The 18678-nt window shown below is 39.6% G+C and overlaps 1 protein-coding gene across 1 annotated transcript in view; it reads left to right on the top strand.

Annotated features, from left to right (window-relative positions):
* The window catches only part of LOC130835726 (ATP-binding cassette sub-family C member 4-like), a 192771-nt gene that overhangs the window by 64829 nt on the left and 109264 nt on the right, over positions 1-18678 (top strand). The window contains exons 17-19 of the mRNA XM_057707518.1: positions 401-438; positions 811-905; positions 2770-2916. Of these exons, the coding sequence (XP_057563501.1) occupies positions 401-438; positions 811-905; positions 2770-2916 (280 nt within the window). The remainder of the gene's footprint in view (positions 1-400; positions 439-810; positions 906-2769; positions 2917-18678) is intronic.

An 18678-nucleotide genomic window follows, 5' to 3' on the forward strand; every position in this document is an offset into this window, starting at 1 on the left:
CTGGCCTGGCCAAGCTGACACAGAAAACTGACCGTCACAGTACCTGTCAAGCTTCTTTCCTTTGAAAAATCCCAACATTTATACATTTTTACTGTATTTTACAGTCCACTGGGATTTGCATTGAAATACATTATCTGTGGGGAGCAAAATAAGTGAGGCTTCCTGGTAGCACATGTACATGATAGAGAGATTCTAGGGAGAAAAGGATGTCTTTTAGAGATGTTGAAATGTGACACGCCCTCCCTGACCTGTGGTTGTGTGGGATGAGGGGCTGGCGCAGAGCTGAGCTGGAAGGACCGTCGCTGTTTTCCTGGAGTCTTTCCATCACCCATTCTAGTGAGTGGGGGTTTGAGGGGGTCAGTGATGTCAGTGTTTGAGTGATTGTTGTTTCCTGCTCCAGGTTGCCTACATCCTTCAAGATTGGTGGCTTGCATACTGGTGAGTGATTCCTGGTCTAACCCAAAGTGCTGTAAAATTGACACAGAGCCTCAGTTACCCACAGAGTCAGGGGGAGAGGTGGGGCTTGTTCAGCCGCCTCTTCTGATCTTCACGAGAAGTTTCCCTGAAGGAAAATTAAAGTTCTTGCTGGTGGAGTTTGACGCTCCCATGGTCTCTCCCCATGTCTGACCCTCAGCAGCTCCTTATAGACAGTTTTGAGAACCAGAAGTCATGATTCAAATTGAATTTTGTAAGGTAGATTCATTGTGAGCTGGGAATCATTTTTCAGCATAAAATACATCTCCTAAAATTTTTTTGTTATTTATCTAAATTCTGTATATAGCGTAATATTCTTTCTTCCCTGTTCCATAGGGCAAATGGACAGAGTACCCTGTATGCCATAGTATATGGAAAAGGAAAGCTAATTGTGGAGCCTGATAGTGCCTGGTACTTTACAGTTCATGCAGGTACAGTTGAACCATCTGGTCTGTTACACAAGGACTGAGGTGCTTACAGTGAGGCTTGTGTGAGCGACTAGGGCTTCCAGGAGTAATTCAGTAATGTCTTAGCAGATTGAGAGTCTGAGTCACATTTACTCTGTGAAATAATTAGAATAATTACCTTTAAAATCTACTAGAAAAAAGTGGATGGATGAAGACTCTTAATTTGCTCTGTACTGGATTTTGGAAGTTAAACCAGGATTGCGCATTCAGAAAACCAGCTACTGGAAGCATGTGGCTATTGTCTATTCTAATACGTTGCTTTAACTAAATTATATGGCTGGGCAAGGGAATTAGAAACGGACCCCCACCCTGTGGTTCTGATTGTTCCAATTCTGTCTGAATAAACTCTGGTTTTTATTGAACTTAGATGAAATCCTCTGGCAGCAAGGGCCCCAAATAAAATACCCTCCAGGTGTGCAAAGCTCCCCTTCGCCACACTGCTCTTCTCCTGGGCTTCACTAATTACTTAGGAGAGAAGCTGAGCAGGGAGGAATCCAGTGTCTGGGAATTAGGATTCATTCTCTTTCTTATCTTGAGATCACAATGTTGTGTCCTCCAGTGTGTGATTAACACCTGGCTTGCCAGGCTGATATTAACACAGCTCTCTGTTTTCACAGCAGTGCTTAAAATATATGTAGCATTACATGCTTTTCAAAGAAAATCCTCATCTAAAGTATTACATATTCCCACAGGAAACCCTCATACAAGCTTTCTGCAAAGGTGGAGTGTGTTATCTTTGTAAGAACCCACTCATTGACATTTGGTATTTATTACGTTGATCACTTGCTAAGAAACGTAAATCCATTACCTGTCTACCTTCTGAATTGGTGGACTAGGGGGCATAAAGGAAGAAGGAAGGGGTTCTGTTACACATGCATGTAGGATGGTGGGCTAAGGAAAATGCCTGTTCATGGAATTCAGGAATCCAGGCAGCTTTTAGAGGATAAATAACAGTGTTGTGTCAGCTAAAGGGGAAAAAAGGTACTTGATGGGATATTTTTTACAGAAGTTTTCTCCACTCTGTTTAGCACTGTGAGTTCAAAAGATGATAGAAGGGCTATTTTAATATTTGTATGCATAATAGGTGCTCGTTTATGTCATTAATAAAATATAAATTTAAGTGATTGTTTTTTCCAAATGCTTTGTGTTTCTATAAAACAGTGAGATTGGTTGCTTGTTTAGATTATCTCGTGTTAAAATATAATTTATATTTTCTTGCAATTCAGTTATGTAAGAGATTTTCCACTTGCAACTTAATATGCTATTTTCATACTCTTTAAAGCTACTTGGGCATGGAAATAGCTACTTTATATGGAATTAAATTTCCATATAAATTTACCATTTACAAGGACACAGTAAATCATTTCTCCTGTTCCCTGTTAATTCAGGGAATTAACGGCTGTTATCAAAGCATAGCTGAATTTTAGATTATGGGAAACGATATACATAGTAAGAAATATGGAGAAAGGAAGATACTACTTTTTATAATTTTCTTTCTTCTGAGTTTTATTAGAACTTATAATTGAATCAGGAAAGCCTGAAATGGTAGTTTACCCCTGATTTTTTTCCCATGTGGTTTCTATTTAATGAGAGGAACATAGTGATTTTTATATTCTTCTTTGTAAATGTATCTTGCAAATTTATTAAACTGTTATAGACTCCATTATATATGTATATATTCATTCTATATTCTAGATATGAATTTGTATATAAATTATATTTATAGAATAAAATCCATAATATCTTTATAAACTGCCTGACAGGCTTTAGCATCATTGAAGGAAAGGCAGAGATCTTGTTCTCTCTGAGTGATGTTTCTTTATTTCAGTTCTAACTGTAGCTACTGTCCTTTTTGGCATCACAAGATCTGTGTTGATATTCTACGTGCTTGTTAATTCTTCTCAAACTTTGCACAACAAAATGTTGGAGTCTATTTTGAGAGCTCCGGTGTTGTTCTTCAACAGAAATCCGATAGGTAAGTCAGACATCAAGCTTCTCAGTAAATATATTGTTAACGCATTTAGTGCCTGATTACATTTTCATATTTGAAAACAGAGGAGATGCTTGGAAGAAAATCACTGTGCATGTTGTTCCATTTTCTACAAAAAGCTTTACTGATATTTTTCTCCTACCAGAGAAAATCAGAATAAAGAAGCATATAAGCTTCTGTTCCAATTTGTGTCTGTGGAAAGATAAATATTAACTTTGCAGAATGATTTAGGAGCCCACTTGTTGCTTGGCATATGAAACTAAAACATCCTACGTTAGATACAAATGTGTTTCAGTGTTGTTGACCAGTTGCTAAAATGTTGGCTGTGTTACATAGTGTTAAGCGATGTTGTCCCCTAGGAAGGACCTACTTACAATGAATCTCTACAAGAGACAGGCTGTGTATTGCTTTTTTTCATTCCCCATCCATTTCTGGGATCACAGAGCTCTGGCATGTGCCCATACTTTTTGAGGTTTAATGAAAAATTAAATTAAAATATAAGATTGATGAAATGTAAACATCCTATTGAATGAAATTACCTCGATAGTTTTACTGTGGACTTTTGGTGACATGTAAGAGGCTTTGTGGTACGAAGCAGGTGGATGTTCAGTAGTGAGTTTCTCAATATGGGTGTCCCTAAAAGTTTCCCAGTGGTTGCTTCCTCTACCCTGAGGCCTTTAACCTGTCTTGCTTCAGAAGGTAGCCTCGTACCTGGGTTTCTGTGAAGAGTTAGTTCATCAGCGCACATGCCTCTCTGTTTAGTTAGTTGGACTTGTGGTGAGGCCCAGGGTGGCTTTGCTTTTGCAAGTGATGATTGACAGGGCCTGTCGAGGCAGGGAGGTGGACTGGAGGGAAGACAGGAGTAGCCTTGGCCTGGCCATCAGCTAGCCGTGTGACCAAGGCCAAAGGTAGATACTGTTAGGCAGGCAAATCTCAAGGCAGGATGCTGTCTGCCTTGGTTTAAAGGTGTGGACTCTGGAGCCAGCTGCCTGGGTTCAGTCCTGGTGCTAATTACTAATAGTAATAGCTAATTAAAGTTATGTTAATACTTATGTGCTAGTTAGTTAATTTCTCTGTGTCTCAGTTTTCTTATCTCTAAAATGAGGGTGCTATTCACACACTTATCAATATCGTTATATTGTGGGCATTAAGCAGGTTGATACATTCACAGCACTGAGCACAGGTCAGTGCCTGAGGAACCTTAGTGACGATGATGACAAGGTGTCTGGGAACTTCCTCTCCTGTGAAATGGGAATAACTGCTGCCCTTCCTGCTTCACAAGACTGTTGTGAGGATTAAATAAGACTGTTCGGGGCAGCATCTTGTGTAGATTTATTCAGCACATACTGTTTAGTTCAGGCACTGGGTGGAGCACAGGATGGTGACCTGCAGAGACCCACACAGATCTCGTCTTATGAAGCTGTAGAGAGAAAGTGCTTGGAGGAGTCCGTGCCATTACGGCTGTGAAGTTGCTCCACTTTATCAGTTAATGTGAAAACTACAGTCATAAAGTTGGGAGCATCAGTGGGACTGAATTTCTGTTCTCACAGCCTCTGAGTGCTCCTGACCACAGTTAACCAGGCTCTTCAGGTTCAAAATCTGTAACCTTCTTCAGATGCTGATGCATTTATCACTCAAGGATTTGGGACCAAGTTTAAACCGTCAAGGTCACTAATCTTTGAGCCGCCGGCACCCTAGTGTTTATCTTGCCTCCCCCTCCTGTATCTATTAGCAGGACTTCATTCCTGCCAAAACATAGAAGCCCAAATAAGTACAGCAAAGATAGACCTCCTTTGCCCAAAAGGTTTAGGGGCCATTAATGATTTACTCTTTTAGTGGTGTATTCAGTTGAGCTCTTTCCTATAGTTTATTGTCAAGAGTAGAATTTATAATAGATTATTTATGGTGGACTTTGTTTCTGGTATGTGATGGCATGAAATAAAAACCACATGTATTGATTCTTTGGAAGCTGCATGTCATAGATCCAGACTCTTCAAGCTTCTAAGTTCTGTTGTCTGTCAGTCGAGGAAATGACACCCCCAAACACCTTATACATTTCCCTGGGGTTTAGTTGTGCATTGAAGATGAGTCTTGGCACCTTTTGTGAATTAAATATTTGATACCTGATAATTTTACCTTATAAACTCCATGTCCTTAAGAAATAAAGAGGAGGAATTGATCCATTTAAAAAATCAGTAAATATTGAAAAACTGTTATGGGACAGGAATTGGGATGTAGGTGGAGATACTGCAATGTCTCAATTCTGTTAGAACATATGAGAGTGAGTCAAAAATCCTCCACCCTCCGGTTATATTAAAAGTTCTCTAAATTCTATGGCCAGAGTGCAGATAAGTTTTGACTCACCCTCATAGTTTTAGAAGAGCTATGCTGATCACGTCACTTTTTTTTTTTTCAATAACTTCACTTCTGGCCTCAGGTTATAACAGGTAAAAACAGGGGGCTTTTTCACTCATTAAGCATTTAGTGACCATCTGCTGGTTGTCAGCTGTGGTCCCAAGCATTGGGACAAAATGTCCCTGCTTTTAAGGCATTTGCAAACGTAAATAATTACAGGCAATGGATTGTTTGTTTAAAAAACAATCTAGGACTGCCCTGGTGGCTCAGTGCTTCAGAATCCTCCTGCCAATGCAGGGGACACAGGTTCGAGCCCTGGTCTGGGAGGATCCCACATGCCACAGAACAACTAAGCCCGTGCACCACAACTACTGAGGCTGTGTTCTAGAGCCCATGAGCCACAGCTACTGAAGCCCGCGTGCCTAGAGCCCGTGCTTTACAAGAGAAGGCAACACAATGAGAAGCCCACACACCACAACAAAGAGTAGCCCCCACTCGCCGCAGCTAGAGAAAGCCCACGCAGCAACAAAGACTCAATGCAGCCAATAAATAAATAAATTTATTTATTTATTTATTTATTTAAAAAAATCTTGTGTCAGTATTCTATGATTCTACATAGAAAAAAATACAAATTCAGAATTTAATACAGCTGTAGATCGGAGATCTCGATTCACATATGCACACAACGCACACACTCACAAGCATAACCCTATGGTGTATTTCTGTTTTATCATCAATTATGTAAGGATTGCCCTTGATTTCAGAAAATTTCCAAAAACTGTTTTCCTGGAATGTTAAGGTGAATTGTTTGCAAAATGAAATCACACCAATGGGAGTGAGAGGAATTTAGGAAATAAAGGCAGTGATTCTTTATTTAAGATGATCATCTCTAAGCTTACAGCAAACTCAGCCCGATTTCTAACCAGACTCCAGATGATACTGAAATGCTCTCTTGATCCATCAGGGACTGTCTGGATGCTAGAGCTTATCTCCAAAAGTGTGTTAGAGAAAGAAGAGGGAAGTCAGCACTCCCATTGCTGCCCTTTACAAATATCAACACACACTTGTTTTGGGGCTTTTTAGAAGCGTGTTACAAATGCTTTGAGCAATGATATTCTCTCCGTAAGTAATGTTATCAAGAAATCAGCTATGATCTGTTGAGTGTTCTTTTCATTCTTGAAAACCAGGATTAATCAGTTAGAAATTTCCCTCTCATTTAGGGGGGAACTCTTTAATATGTGGAAAAAGATGGCAAGCTTCAAAGTATACTTTGAGTGGAAGTTTATTAAAATACTATGCTTAAATGGAAAGCTTTCATAAAATCAAGTTCTCAGTTCTGGGAATATTTTCCTGTCATTTCTCTTTTGCATTTTAATAGATTTCATCCCGTGGGGAAATGTTTCAACCTGTTGAACACCTGGAAAGTCTATTTTAGACTTGCTCTGTGTTTACGAATCTTTATCCAGACATTATTCCAGATACAGTCATATTCCTCATGATGGGAAATCCTGCCTCCGTGTCTGCTGTTGGGAGAAAGCAGTGCTTCAGAGCAGCGTGCTGTTAACACATCAGTGGAAACCAGAGTATCTGCCCTGGTTGATTTTCAGCCTAAGTTCCTGATTTGGGAATATTTAAGTCAATAAACTCTGAACTTCTTTCTGAACTTTAAGTAAATATTTCTAGAAGTGTTCTTTTGGTTCAGTTCTGATTGTATCCTTCACTCTGTTTGAGGCATATAATCAAAAAGTGCAGATTTTTGAGGGTGTGGTATGAAAAACAATGCACCCACTTTTTGCTGTTCTACACTAAGATATCTGAACAGATACTGCAGTGTATGTGGACTTGTCTTTAAATATATTTTCTCATATAAACAATTCCATGTATGTCTAAATCAGCAGCAGTGCTTTGAGATGTACTCAGAATCATAGATTGATTTTTTTCATTACCTTTAAATATTTAGACATAGATTAAGAAGGAAACAGTTGCTTTCTTGTATATATACTCATTATTTTTATTAAAAAAAATTTTTTTTATTTATTGGCTGCACTGGGTCCTCGTTGCTGCGCACGGGCTTTCTGTAGTTGCAGAGAGTGGGAGGCTACTCTTCATTGCAGTGTGTGGGCTTCTTATTGCGGTGGCTTCTCCTGTTATGGGGCACAGGGTCTAGGCATGTGTGCTTCAGTTGTTGCGGTGTGTGGGCTTAGTAGTTGTGGCGCACGGGCTTAGTTGCTCCACGGTATGTGGAATCTTCCCGGACCAGGGCTCGAACCCGTGTCTCCTGTGTTGGCAGGTGGATTCTTAACCACTGTGCCACCGGGGAAGCCCTACTCATTTTTTTTTTTTAGAATTTTTTTCTTTTTTCTCCTGTTGGTGTCAAACTGTCCTGGGCTCATAAATTTATTTTCTTTGGGAGAACTATAAATTTATTCTTCTTTTTTGGAGAATAAAATGATTTAACATTCTAAAATTATGTCTCTTGTTAATATAAATCTTCTCTACAGCCTTCCTTTTACTTAGCATAAAAAGGAAAACGGAGTAAAGTATGGCTTAATGAGTTCCAGTAATGGGCAGTACTGTAGACAAAAGTATTTCTGATTGGTGCCAACTTTTAATTGTGAGTCTTGACATAGCCCTGTAAATGGAAGGAAAATAAACACCTATTTCAAGATGATGAGTGATCAGTGTTACTAGAAAATTATTCTTGCTTGATTCAAGATTTTTTTAAAACTCTGATCTCCTTTATTTATGTATATATTGATTTTTGTTAATTTTTATTGGAGTATAGTTGATTTACAATATTGTGTTTCAGGTATACATCAAAGCCAATCAGTTATCAATATATCCACTCTTTTTTAAATTCTTTTCCCACATAGTCCATTACAATGTATTGAGTAGAGTTCCCTGTGCTATACAGTTGGTCCTCATTATTTATCTATTCTATATATAAGAGTGTTATATGTCAAACACAGTCTCCAAGTTTATCCCTCCCCCTCTTATCCTATGGTAACTGTAACTTTGTCTTCTACATCTGTAACTCTATTTCTGTTTTGTAGATAAGTTCATTTGTACCCTTTTTTTTTGATTCCACATATAAGCAATACCATATTTATCTTTCTCTTACTTACTTCACTCAGTCTGACAATCTCTAGGTCCATCCATGTTGCTGCAAATGGCATTATTTCATTCTTTTTTATGGCTGAGTAATATGCCATTGTGTATATGTACCACATCTTCTTTATCCATTCCACTATTGATGGACATATAGGTTTCTTCCATGTCCTGGCTATTGTATTGATTGAAGATTAAATAAATCTTTATGATACAATAGCCAGGGTAATAAAAGGCAGCACCTGTGTAATCCAGACAGTCAGTGGTTTATCCTACAATCAGATGAGCTTCTATTTATTAACAGATTAAGTCTTTAGACCAGGTGCATAGATTTCAGTCATACATTAAGGAATTCTAAAACTTGAGTGAAGAAGCTTTAAATCCCCTTGGTGTCAGATTTTCTAAACACTCACATCTCCTTGCGCAAAGGAGACACGATAGGAGTTTCATGCTTAATTGACTTGGCCTTCAGTATGTCTTCTCTTGGTTTTTGTTGTATCCAAGTTGCTAAGTTTTCTACATGAAATTAAAATTTGAAGTTTTAGGTAACACAATGAGTACCTTATACGTTTTGGATAAACATTGAGCATTTTTTAAAACATAGCTCATTTTTTCTCTCTCTTTAATTCTTCCATCCATTTTTTATTTGATGTAGATAGGAGAGAATTTTGTCATTCATGGATGTTTTAAATCTGTTAATGGGCAGGGAGTTGGGATGTAGGTGGAGATGTTGTGATGTCCCAGTGATGATGGAACATAGCTTTGGAAGAGGTGTGCCAGTCACTTCATTGGCACAGTCAAGCACAATTATCTTAAGCAGCATTGATGTGGGGTGTGTGTTTGTGTGTGTGTGTGTATGTTTGTGAGTGACACTTCTTTTGTGAGTTAGATTGTCACATCAGAATAAGATTCATATTATTTGATTCTACTAAAGAGGGGTGAAATTTAAAGTTAGAAAATTAACCAACAAATAAAGTTGACTTTATTCAGACTAAATTGAAAGGTTTTCTTGTATTTTCGAAAAGTGGTTTTGAGCTACTGTGTGATTTGGGATCCATGTGTCCTGTGGTAAAGAGAAAAGACTTTGTAATCAGTTCATCTGAATATGAATCCCAGCCCAGTCACTGACAAACAGATTTTGTTGAGTTATTTAACCTCTATCTGCTTCAACTCCGTCTGTACAATAAGGATGATTGTATAATGATAATCTCAACATTTTTCTGTGAGAATTAATATATGTAAAACATTTAAAACAATGCCTAGCACATAGCTGACATTAATTGATATCTTAACTAGGTGACATGATGAAATTTGGGGGATTTATTTATTTATTTTTTACTTTTTTCCTACAAAATCCAAATGAATACATTAATTTTGGTGAAATGGTAGGGAAGGATCCCAGATGCAAAGAGATACAGATAAATGACTGAGACTAAGAAGCCACAGAACAAAATCAACAGCATGTTTTTTTGTTTGCTTGTTTTGTTTTTGTTTGTAATAGGACTTAGGTTTATTCCTTTGTTCATTTTAATTTCGTTTCACAGTGAAAGCTCAAATTTGCATATAAATACCAATCATCTTGTTTACTTTTTGCTTGAAAACCATATGGCTAAAATTTATTACAGAAGTCTATTATATAATTAAGGAAAGACAGTTGGAAATTTTATTTAAAAATTCTATTTAAATACAACATTGGAATTATTCGGGGAAGTGAATGTACTTTTTAGGAGTAGCAGGAAATATTATCTTGTAGCAAATGCTATAATTGGTCAAAATGTAGAACTTCTATGTATTCATCTTTTTCAAAAATCATGAAAATGACAAATTTCACAAGTGAAAGTTAACGTTGACCAAAGACAGTTTGAGATTGTCAAGACTTCAGATTTTATTCATGGGAGTTTTAAGAGACATTTGTGGTTTGTTCACTCCAGTTAATTCTAGGCAGTCTTCGACATTTCTATCACATGGACATTCTGATACTTCAACACTTCCTCTTGTGCAAAACATGGTTAAAGCAGCCTGGGATGATTCAGTGCAATCCCTATCAAATTACCAATGGCATTTTTTACAGAACTAGAACAAAAAAATCCTAAAATTTGTATGGAGACACAAAAGACCCCAAATAGCCAAAGCAATCTCGAGGGGAAAAAAAAACAGACCTGGAGGAATCAGACACCCTGACTTCAGACTATACTACAAAGCTACAGTAATCAAGACAATATGGCACTGGCACAAAAACAGAAATATAGATCAATGGAACAGGATAGAAAGCCCAGAGATAAACTATGGTCAACTAATCTATGACAAAGGTGGTGCTGGGAAAACTGGTCAGTTACAGGTAAAAGAATGAAATTAGAACATTTCCTAATACCATATACAAAAAATAAACTCAAAATGAATTAAAGACCTAAATGTAAGGCCAGGCACTATAAAACTCCTAGAGGAAAACATAAGAAGAACACTCTTTGGCATAAATCACAGCAAGATCTTTCTTGACCCACCTCCTAGAGTAATAGAAATAAAAACAAAAATAAATAAGTGGAACCTAATGAAAGTTAAAAGCTTTTACACAGCAAGGGAAACTATAAACAAGACGAAAAGACAACCTTCAGAATGAGAGAAAATATTTGCAAACAAATCAACAGACAAAGGATTAATCTCCAAAATATATAAACAGTTCATCCAGCTCAATATCAAAAAAACAAACAACCCAATCAAAAAATGGGCAGAAGACCTAAATAGGCATTTCTCCAAAGAAGACATACGGATGGCCAAAAGACACATGAAAATCTGCTCAGTATCACTAATTATTAGAGAAAAGCAAATCAAAACTACAATGAGGTATTGCCTCACACTGGTTAGAATGGGCATCATCAGAAAATCTACAAACAATAAATACTGGAAAGGGTTGGAGAAGAGAGAACTTTCTTGCACTACTGGTGGGAATGTAAATTGATACAGCCACTATGGAGAACAGTATGCAGGTTTATTGAAAAACTAAAAATAGAATTACGATATGACCCAGCAATCCCACTGCTGGGCATATACCCAGAGAAAAGCATAATTCAGAAAGACACATGCACTCCAGTGTTCATCACAATGCTATTTACAGTAGCCAGGTCATGGAAGCAACCTAAATGTCCATCAACAGATGAATGGATAAAGAAGATGCGGTACATACATACAATGGAATATTACTCAGCCATAAAAGAATGAAATTGGGACATTTTTAGAGACATGGATGGACCTAGAGACTGTCATACAGAGTGAAGTGAGTCGGAAAGAGAAAAACAAATATCGTATATTAACGCATATATGCAGAATATAGAAAAAATGGTACAGATCAACTGGATTGCAAGGCAGAAATAGAGACACAGATGTAGAGAATAAGCATATGGATAGCAAGGGGGGGAGCAGGGGAGGGGTTGGGGTGGGATGTATTGGGTGATTGGGATTGCCATATATACATTACTAATAAGAAAAAAATATCAAATTGTGCACTTTAAATATATGCAGTTTATTGTACGTCAAAAAAAAAAAAAAAGGCACCCTTGGATGAAAATGAGAGTCCTGGTTAGTTCTTATAAACTGTGGATTATTTTTTTAAAGCTATTAAAGGCACAACAAATGCAGCAGAAGAAATACAACTCTCCTATAAATATTGCCCAGTTAGCATTAATAAACTAACCATTTAAGTGCCCTAACTTACTGGCTGGGTATAATGGCCTTGAGGTAGATGAAGAAATGCATAGTTTTGGGTGGAAAGACCTGAGTGAAGACAGAGAGCACTTCCTCCATGAACACCTGCCTGCCAGGAAGCTTAGTTATGTGGGCAGGGAGCACCTACCTGTCCTGAGTCTTGGCATTCAGCCTCAATCATGTCTGAGTGGCCTGCAGGTCTGAAACTCAATGATTCCAGTGCACTCACTGCACAGCTTTCATCAGACCCGCAGTGGTTCAGAGCCACCGTCTTAGAGATTTTTCTGCCTGTTGCTGACCACTGGTCTGTCCATTCCTGACTGTACTTGAGCCGTGAGCCAGACTCCTGTGTGACAGCCTGTGTGACATGTGCACGAGACCCAGGGGTAACAAGCATGGTCTAGCTTCCCAAGGTTTTTTTTCAGTGCTTAGGAATTTTAGAATATCGATCTCTTAACTGTAGCAAAGCATTTATGATGGCTGCAGTAGTCTGGTTTCCTGGGGCAATTAGTGAGGTGTACCCACCGCTTCAAGGTCAGTCTCCTACCATACTTGGCAATAGGGGATATAACTTGCCCTGGGTCACAGGACAGGGTAAGGCCCAGGATGAGGGGGCTCTCAAGCCCTTGAACTTTCCTAATCAATTTTGCTTTTATTTGACCATGTGTCTTCATTCATTCTTTCAGTCATTTGTTCACGTTTTATTTTATTCATTCAACCTTCAGTAACTTACATAATTTAATTTTGAGGTGGAGTTATTTTAAATGTTTCACCTTAATTACGGTTAGCCAAGAGAGGATTCCTGGAACTCTCCAAACTGGGAGTGATGGTCAAAGTATTCAGCATCCAGTGGAGCAGGGATTAGCCAATCAGAAGGGCCAGGCTGTCAGCGGCCAGTTTGGCCATCACCCTTCATACCAGCTTAACACCAGCCCTGCCTATGATGTCATTGGCTCATCTTTATTAGTAAATATTTAGTAGAGCTTTCCAATGTGTCTAGTAAAATAGCTCCATGTCATAGATGTGTTGACATGAATTTTCTGAGTCTCTGTGACACTGGGTGAGTCAGTCCCCAACAAGGGTCCTTCTTCCCAAGTGTTGCTCGTGCCAGTAGAACAAGCCTGAGGAAAAGAAATGAGCTTCAGAAGCAAAGAAAAGCTTTATTCTTTGATCAAAGAACGGAGAGGTGCAAGCTCTTGCTCTGGAGCACAAGCTCTCACTTAAAGGCCTGGGCAGGGTGGCCTTGTAGGATTCTTGTCAGCACACACGGCTCCCGCCACCATCTTGAATTGAAGCCGCTTCACACTAGGGACTCTGGTCTGAAGGGCAGGGGCTGAGGCCTCTGCACATGGTGCCCTGTGAGCAAGTGAAACAAGATTAAGTGTTGATACAAAGGAAAAAGTAAAGGTTAGCTTTATTTTATCACCCAGCTTCTCTTTTTATTTCCCAGGAATTGTTAATGGATTTTTCCAATGACATTATGACAAACCAGACACTTCATGTTGAAACATGAATGTCCCCAGGTTGGAAAACAACAGCTAACAAAAAAAGATTGCTTAAAGTATCAATAGAGACTGAAATTTGGAAACAAACCATTTATTCATAGAAGGGCTTGTTTGAGTGATTCATTCAGAATATGCTTCTACATGTGAGGCATTGGTGCAGGCCCTGGGGTAACAGCAGTGAATGAAACAAAATCCCTGCCCTAATAATGTCTATATTCTAATTTAACTTGTGTGAATAAAAAGGAGACAAGTGGTTGTTTGCTCCTGGAAGCAAAGAATGACATTTAAAAGGGCAGGAATCATACGTGCAGAAGAGACAAGGTTAACTTAAATGCTCTTGAGACAGAAGGTGCTACTGGTCCCCACTGGGTTGGTGACCCCTCAGTGAGGCCTGTGCCTGAAGTTGAAAATGCCCCTTATGGAACTGGGTTCTGTGTAGCAGAGCAGAAACTTTACTCATTGATTAAGCAATAAAGAAGGGAGAGCGCCTGCTCTAAAAACACCTTCTCCCTGAGCGCAGGGAGTAAAAGAACTTCAAGGAGTAGGATGCAGGCATGTCTCCAGGGCTCGAGAAAAGGGGCAGAGATTTCTCAGAACAGCCGGGAGAGCTGGGGCATGTGCAGTCTCCATGCTCCTTTGCACATGGCAGGAATTGTGCCTAGTAGAGTACAGATCCTCCCTTGAGCAGAGATCTTGGCATGTTAATGAAGCAAAAGTCACTTTCAGAACCTCCAGGTCTCGTCTGTGCAAGCACATTCCTGTAGTCAAGTCAGAGCCTGTTCAGGCGAATTGACCACTGCATCTTTTAAAGCACAGCTCCAAAACATCCCCGTCAAATACTAGGTGCTTTTGAAACCAACGCAGAGGTAAATCGAGGCAGGGATCCTTTAGCTCTCAGAGGCCAGTATGGGTGACAAAGGAGCATCATCAGAAATGTTCAGTTGCTCAAAGTGTGGTCCTGGGAACAGCAGCATCAACATCACTCAGGAGTTGTTAGGATTCCAGAATCTCAGACCCCACCCAGAGCTCTTGAGAATATACATTTTAACCAGATCCCTGGAGATTCCTGTACAGATTAAAGTTGGGGAAGCACTGTTCTTATGAGTGCTGGGCTATTTCTGATCTAACTTCACTCAGATCCACAGGAACCTTCCACAAACTAGTAGTTTCACCCACATGTTTACAAGCTGAAGATGACTAGGGCATTGGTGGAGTCTGTAGTGATCAGAACTAATCTTTCCAATTGTGTCCCCTGATTGACATGAAGCGAGATGGTCGCTGAGTGGGTTCCCGGTCTTACACTCTCTGTTGAGTAAGAGCAGCTTTTACATTATTCATTTTTTAAATTTGTTGTGTGTTTTTCTGTAAGAGTCCTTCTGCAAAGAAGGTTTCCCATCTTAAAGAAAAAAAGTTGGAAAGCCACTGGGTTTATTAGTAAATCCCATCTGAGCACCAACACCTGGCACTTTGCTTTTTGTTATAGATTGTCTGTGACATGTGGTCCATGTTTACAAAGGATATATCATCTAGATGTGAACTCAAGACTAATACACATGAAAAGTATTTAAACCACTAAATATATTATACTATAATGTGTTCTGAGAATAGACCCAGACCCCAGGTGGAATCTGGAAGCTCGCTGAAATAGTCCCTCATCAAACAAAGTGTCAGAAAACCTATGCCTTTAAACATGAGAATTGTTTGTCTTTGCTGAGAGTGTGTGGAGTCTTCTTTTAGGCCCTACTTGGTTGCAGAGTCTCCTCAGTCCTCAGCTCTAAAAGTAAAAATGTAGGTTGGAGACAGGTGTGGGGCAACAGCATCATGTATCAGCTGAAAGCACAGTATTATACAAATATTTTTAAAAGATGGTAGCTGGGTGGGGGTTGGAGTGCATTTTAAGTAACCAAAAGTAACCCAGAGGACATTGCTATGTTTGAAAACAGTCAAACCATTGATGCTCAAGATATTAGATCTGTGTGGTCAAGAAAAGGTGTGTTTATACTGTGTATCTTTTGTTTAAGATGATCCCATTGTATAGCATACAGAACGATATTCAATATTCTGTAATAAACCAAAATGGAAAATTAAAAAATACCAAAGTTTCTTGTCCACATGAAAAAGTTTCTGCCAAAATGATTAAAATAATGTTATTTAAAAGGTACTTAGTAATTTGAAATTTTAACTTTACAAAATCTCTTATTTCCCCAACTAATTTTAGCAATCACCTGAGGTGATTGTTTTGGTCAGGCTTGTGGGTTTCTAGGGGCAGAATCTACCCTAGTTCAGAGGAGGAGGGCTTGATTAAAAGGAAATGGGCATCTCGTGGAGCTGGAGTGATGCTGACTTTCCTGGAACTGGAGCTGGGAACTGGGGTCCTCGTGGGAGCTGGGGCCCTTGTCACAAGGCTCGTGCATGTTCCCAAGCCCCTTCGCCTCTCATCTTTGCTGGGTGTGGAGAGTCTGCTCCACTTTCCTGCTTCTCTCCTGGCCTCGTAGATCTTAGGAGGGGAGATTTGAATGACTTGGTGGCTAGTCAATGGGTTAGCTTCCCCTGGGCACTTTGGGTCAGTTAGCTGTGGCCAGGGCTGTGGAGGGTCCCTGAGAGGGCAGCACAGTTATTCCAAGCCTGTCCAATAAAGATAAAGGAGTTCAAGTGAGTGGCAGATTCCTGGGAGCTACATTTGTCAGCAAGAGTCTCATGGAGGAGAAAGGGCTAAGGCTGAGATCTGGACAGATGGGACGGGGAATTGAGGACCTTCTTGATGGGTAGAAGAGAGAGGAGGTACCCCCATTAGAATAAGGGTATGTGATCAGGAGTGATGGAAGGGAAGGAAGTTAGGTACCTCTCTTCTGTCCCTTCTCTCCTCATTATTCCTAAAAACGTGATATCTGTGATTTGATAAAGAAAGGAGGATGTAAATGAAATTATTTAAAATGACAAGTTAAGACCTGTTGGAAATTCCGTGAGATCAAGAGAAGTCAAAAGTGAATGAAAAATTTTCATGCTGGGTGCTTGGGCAGAGGTCTAAGACAGAGTTTGAGAAGTTGGGTGTGCGTAGTTGTGGGTCCACTTTAAAGGATTATGTTCAGTTCAGATGTGCTGAGCTTAAGATATTCTGTAGGACAGCCAAGTGTCCAAGGAAGAGGTCAGGAGTGGAGATACAATTTGGGATGTATAAGCAAACAGGAAATCATTGTAATGAAAGTGACTGAAGTTTAGAGAGAACCAGAAAAAGCAAAAATGGTCAATGGCATTATCCTTAGAAAAAAATAAAAGGCAGCAAAGGACATTGCAGGAAGTTGCCCTGAAAAGTGGGCTTTCTGTGCCTCCTCTCTCTGCTGGGTGGAAACCCCAGGATGACTTGGCAGCAGCACCCACCCCATGATGTAACAGTATTGCATCACCCTGAGCGAGGCGGGACCTTGTCTCCTCCATCACCAGAAGCTTGGTCTATAAAGGGACTTGAACATTTCTGTTTGCTGCAGAACCCTTTCTTGAAATGCCATCTCTATGTGAATGTCCAAATAGATGTAAGGGGCCCTGTTTAGAAGGAGGTGGGCAGTAAGGAAGATGGATGGGATGTCTGGAGCTGGGTGAACTTGGCCTTCACTTCCTCTTCTCCCTCATTCTTCGAGGCATTTCTGTCAAATCTGATGCTTCACAGGACAACGTTTGGAAATCACTAGCCCTGGTGACCTTTCATGTCCTTTAAAGCTCTAAAATCCCTTAAGGATAATATGTATAGCACATGCGTGCTACTTCATACTCTAGAAGGTCCCTGCATAAGCCTGATCTTTTTAATCCTGTGCATGTTATCATCTCCCTTTTACAGATAAGGGATTTGCCTCCCAGTGGAAGTTGGGTGAGTTGCCTAAAGGCTTATTGCTGCTGAGGGCCAGAGGAGGACCAGAACTTGGTGGTTTTTCCACTGATGGTTTCCTAATTGCTGCTGCTTTTGCTGTTTCATGACATTCCTTGAGCAGCCACCATATTGATGACCTATTTTAACAGCAGAGAGGAAACTGTGGAGCAACCAGGCTTCTACAGCTCCCTCTCCTGTTCTCGGACTCGTCTAAGCTGAATTAGCTTGTGTAGAATGATGCAGGAAGTCCAGGCTGGCCCACCTCCCTTAGTGGCTCCCTCATGCACACAGGAATCCTTTTCAGCCTGGTGACCATCTCCAGGCTCCACTGAACACCTTCTGCACTGGGCCAATTTTGCTCCATCACCTTGCACAGTACCTGGAAGGTACAGGTATATTTTCTGTGCCTCTTTGGAGGGACTCTGCTGTTTTTTTCAGTAGGCTGCTTGAATCTGATTTCACTTCTCACCAGGACAGTGGATCTTTTATTGTCCTCCCCACCCCTCCATTTGCCTGTGATAAAGAATGGGGCTCAAAAAGAGACATGCTACATCATTGGTGAACCTCAGAAACGTTACAGAGTGCAAAAAGCCAGACCCAGAGACCACATACTTTATGATTCCATTTGTATATTATGTCCTGAAAAGGCAAATTTATAGAGAAAGTGGATTAGTGGTTGCCTGAGGCTGGCAGTGGGAATAGGGAGTCACTGTAAATGGTACAAGGGATCTTATTGGGGGCATAAAAATGTCTTAAAACTGATTTTTAGTGATGGTTGCATCATTCAGTAAAGTTACTAAAATTCATTGTACATCTGAAATCGGCAAATTTTATGAGATGTAAAATATACCTTAGTGAAAATATGGTTTGATATTTTATGATATGTAAATATATCTCTTTCTTGGTTGTTATTTAAAAAAAAATAATAAGGCCCAGACCAGGCATGGGAACTTCCAAGTTTTAAATTATAGTATGGTTGTAAGTAAGCTGAGAAGTCCTGGGTATGAGTCAGTTGTCAGAATTCTAGAGGTGACTTACTCCAGCGTAAATTGTAGACTCATTTCTTAAAATATGGTCACTTAATAAATTTGTACTTTGAGAAGTTCAGTGACATCTTTCATGATGTTCTATGTTGTGGAAAAGATAGAAAATTGTGAACCAGAGCAGTTTGGAAGACTCTAATTGGTTCTCCGATACCATGGACTTCAAGAAGGGTAC

The sequence above is a fragment of the Hippopotamus amphibius genome, chromosome 14, assembly GCF_030028045.1.
Source record: "Hippopotamus amphibius kiboko isolate mHipAmp2 chromosome 14, mHipAmp2.hap2, whole genome shotgun sequence".
NCBI lineage: Eukaryota > Metazoa > Chordata > Mammalia > Artiodactyla > Hippopotamidae > Hippopotamus > Hippopotamus amphibius.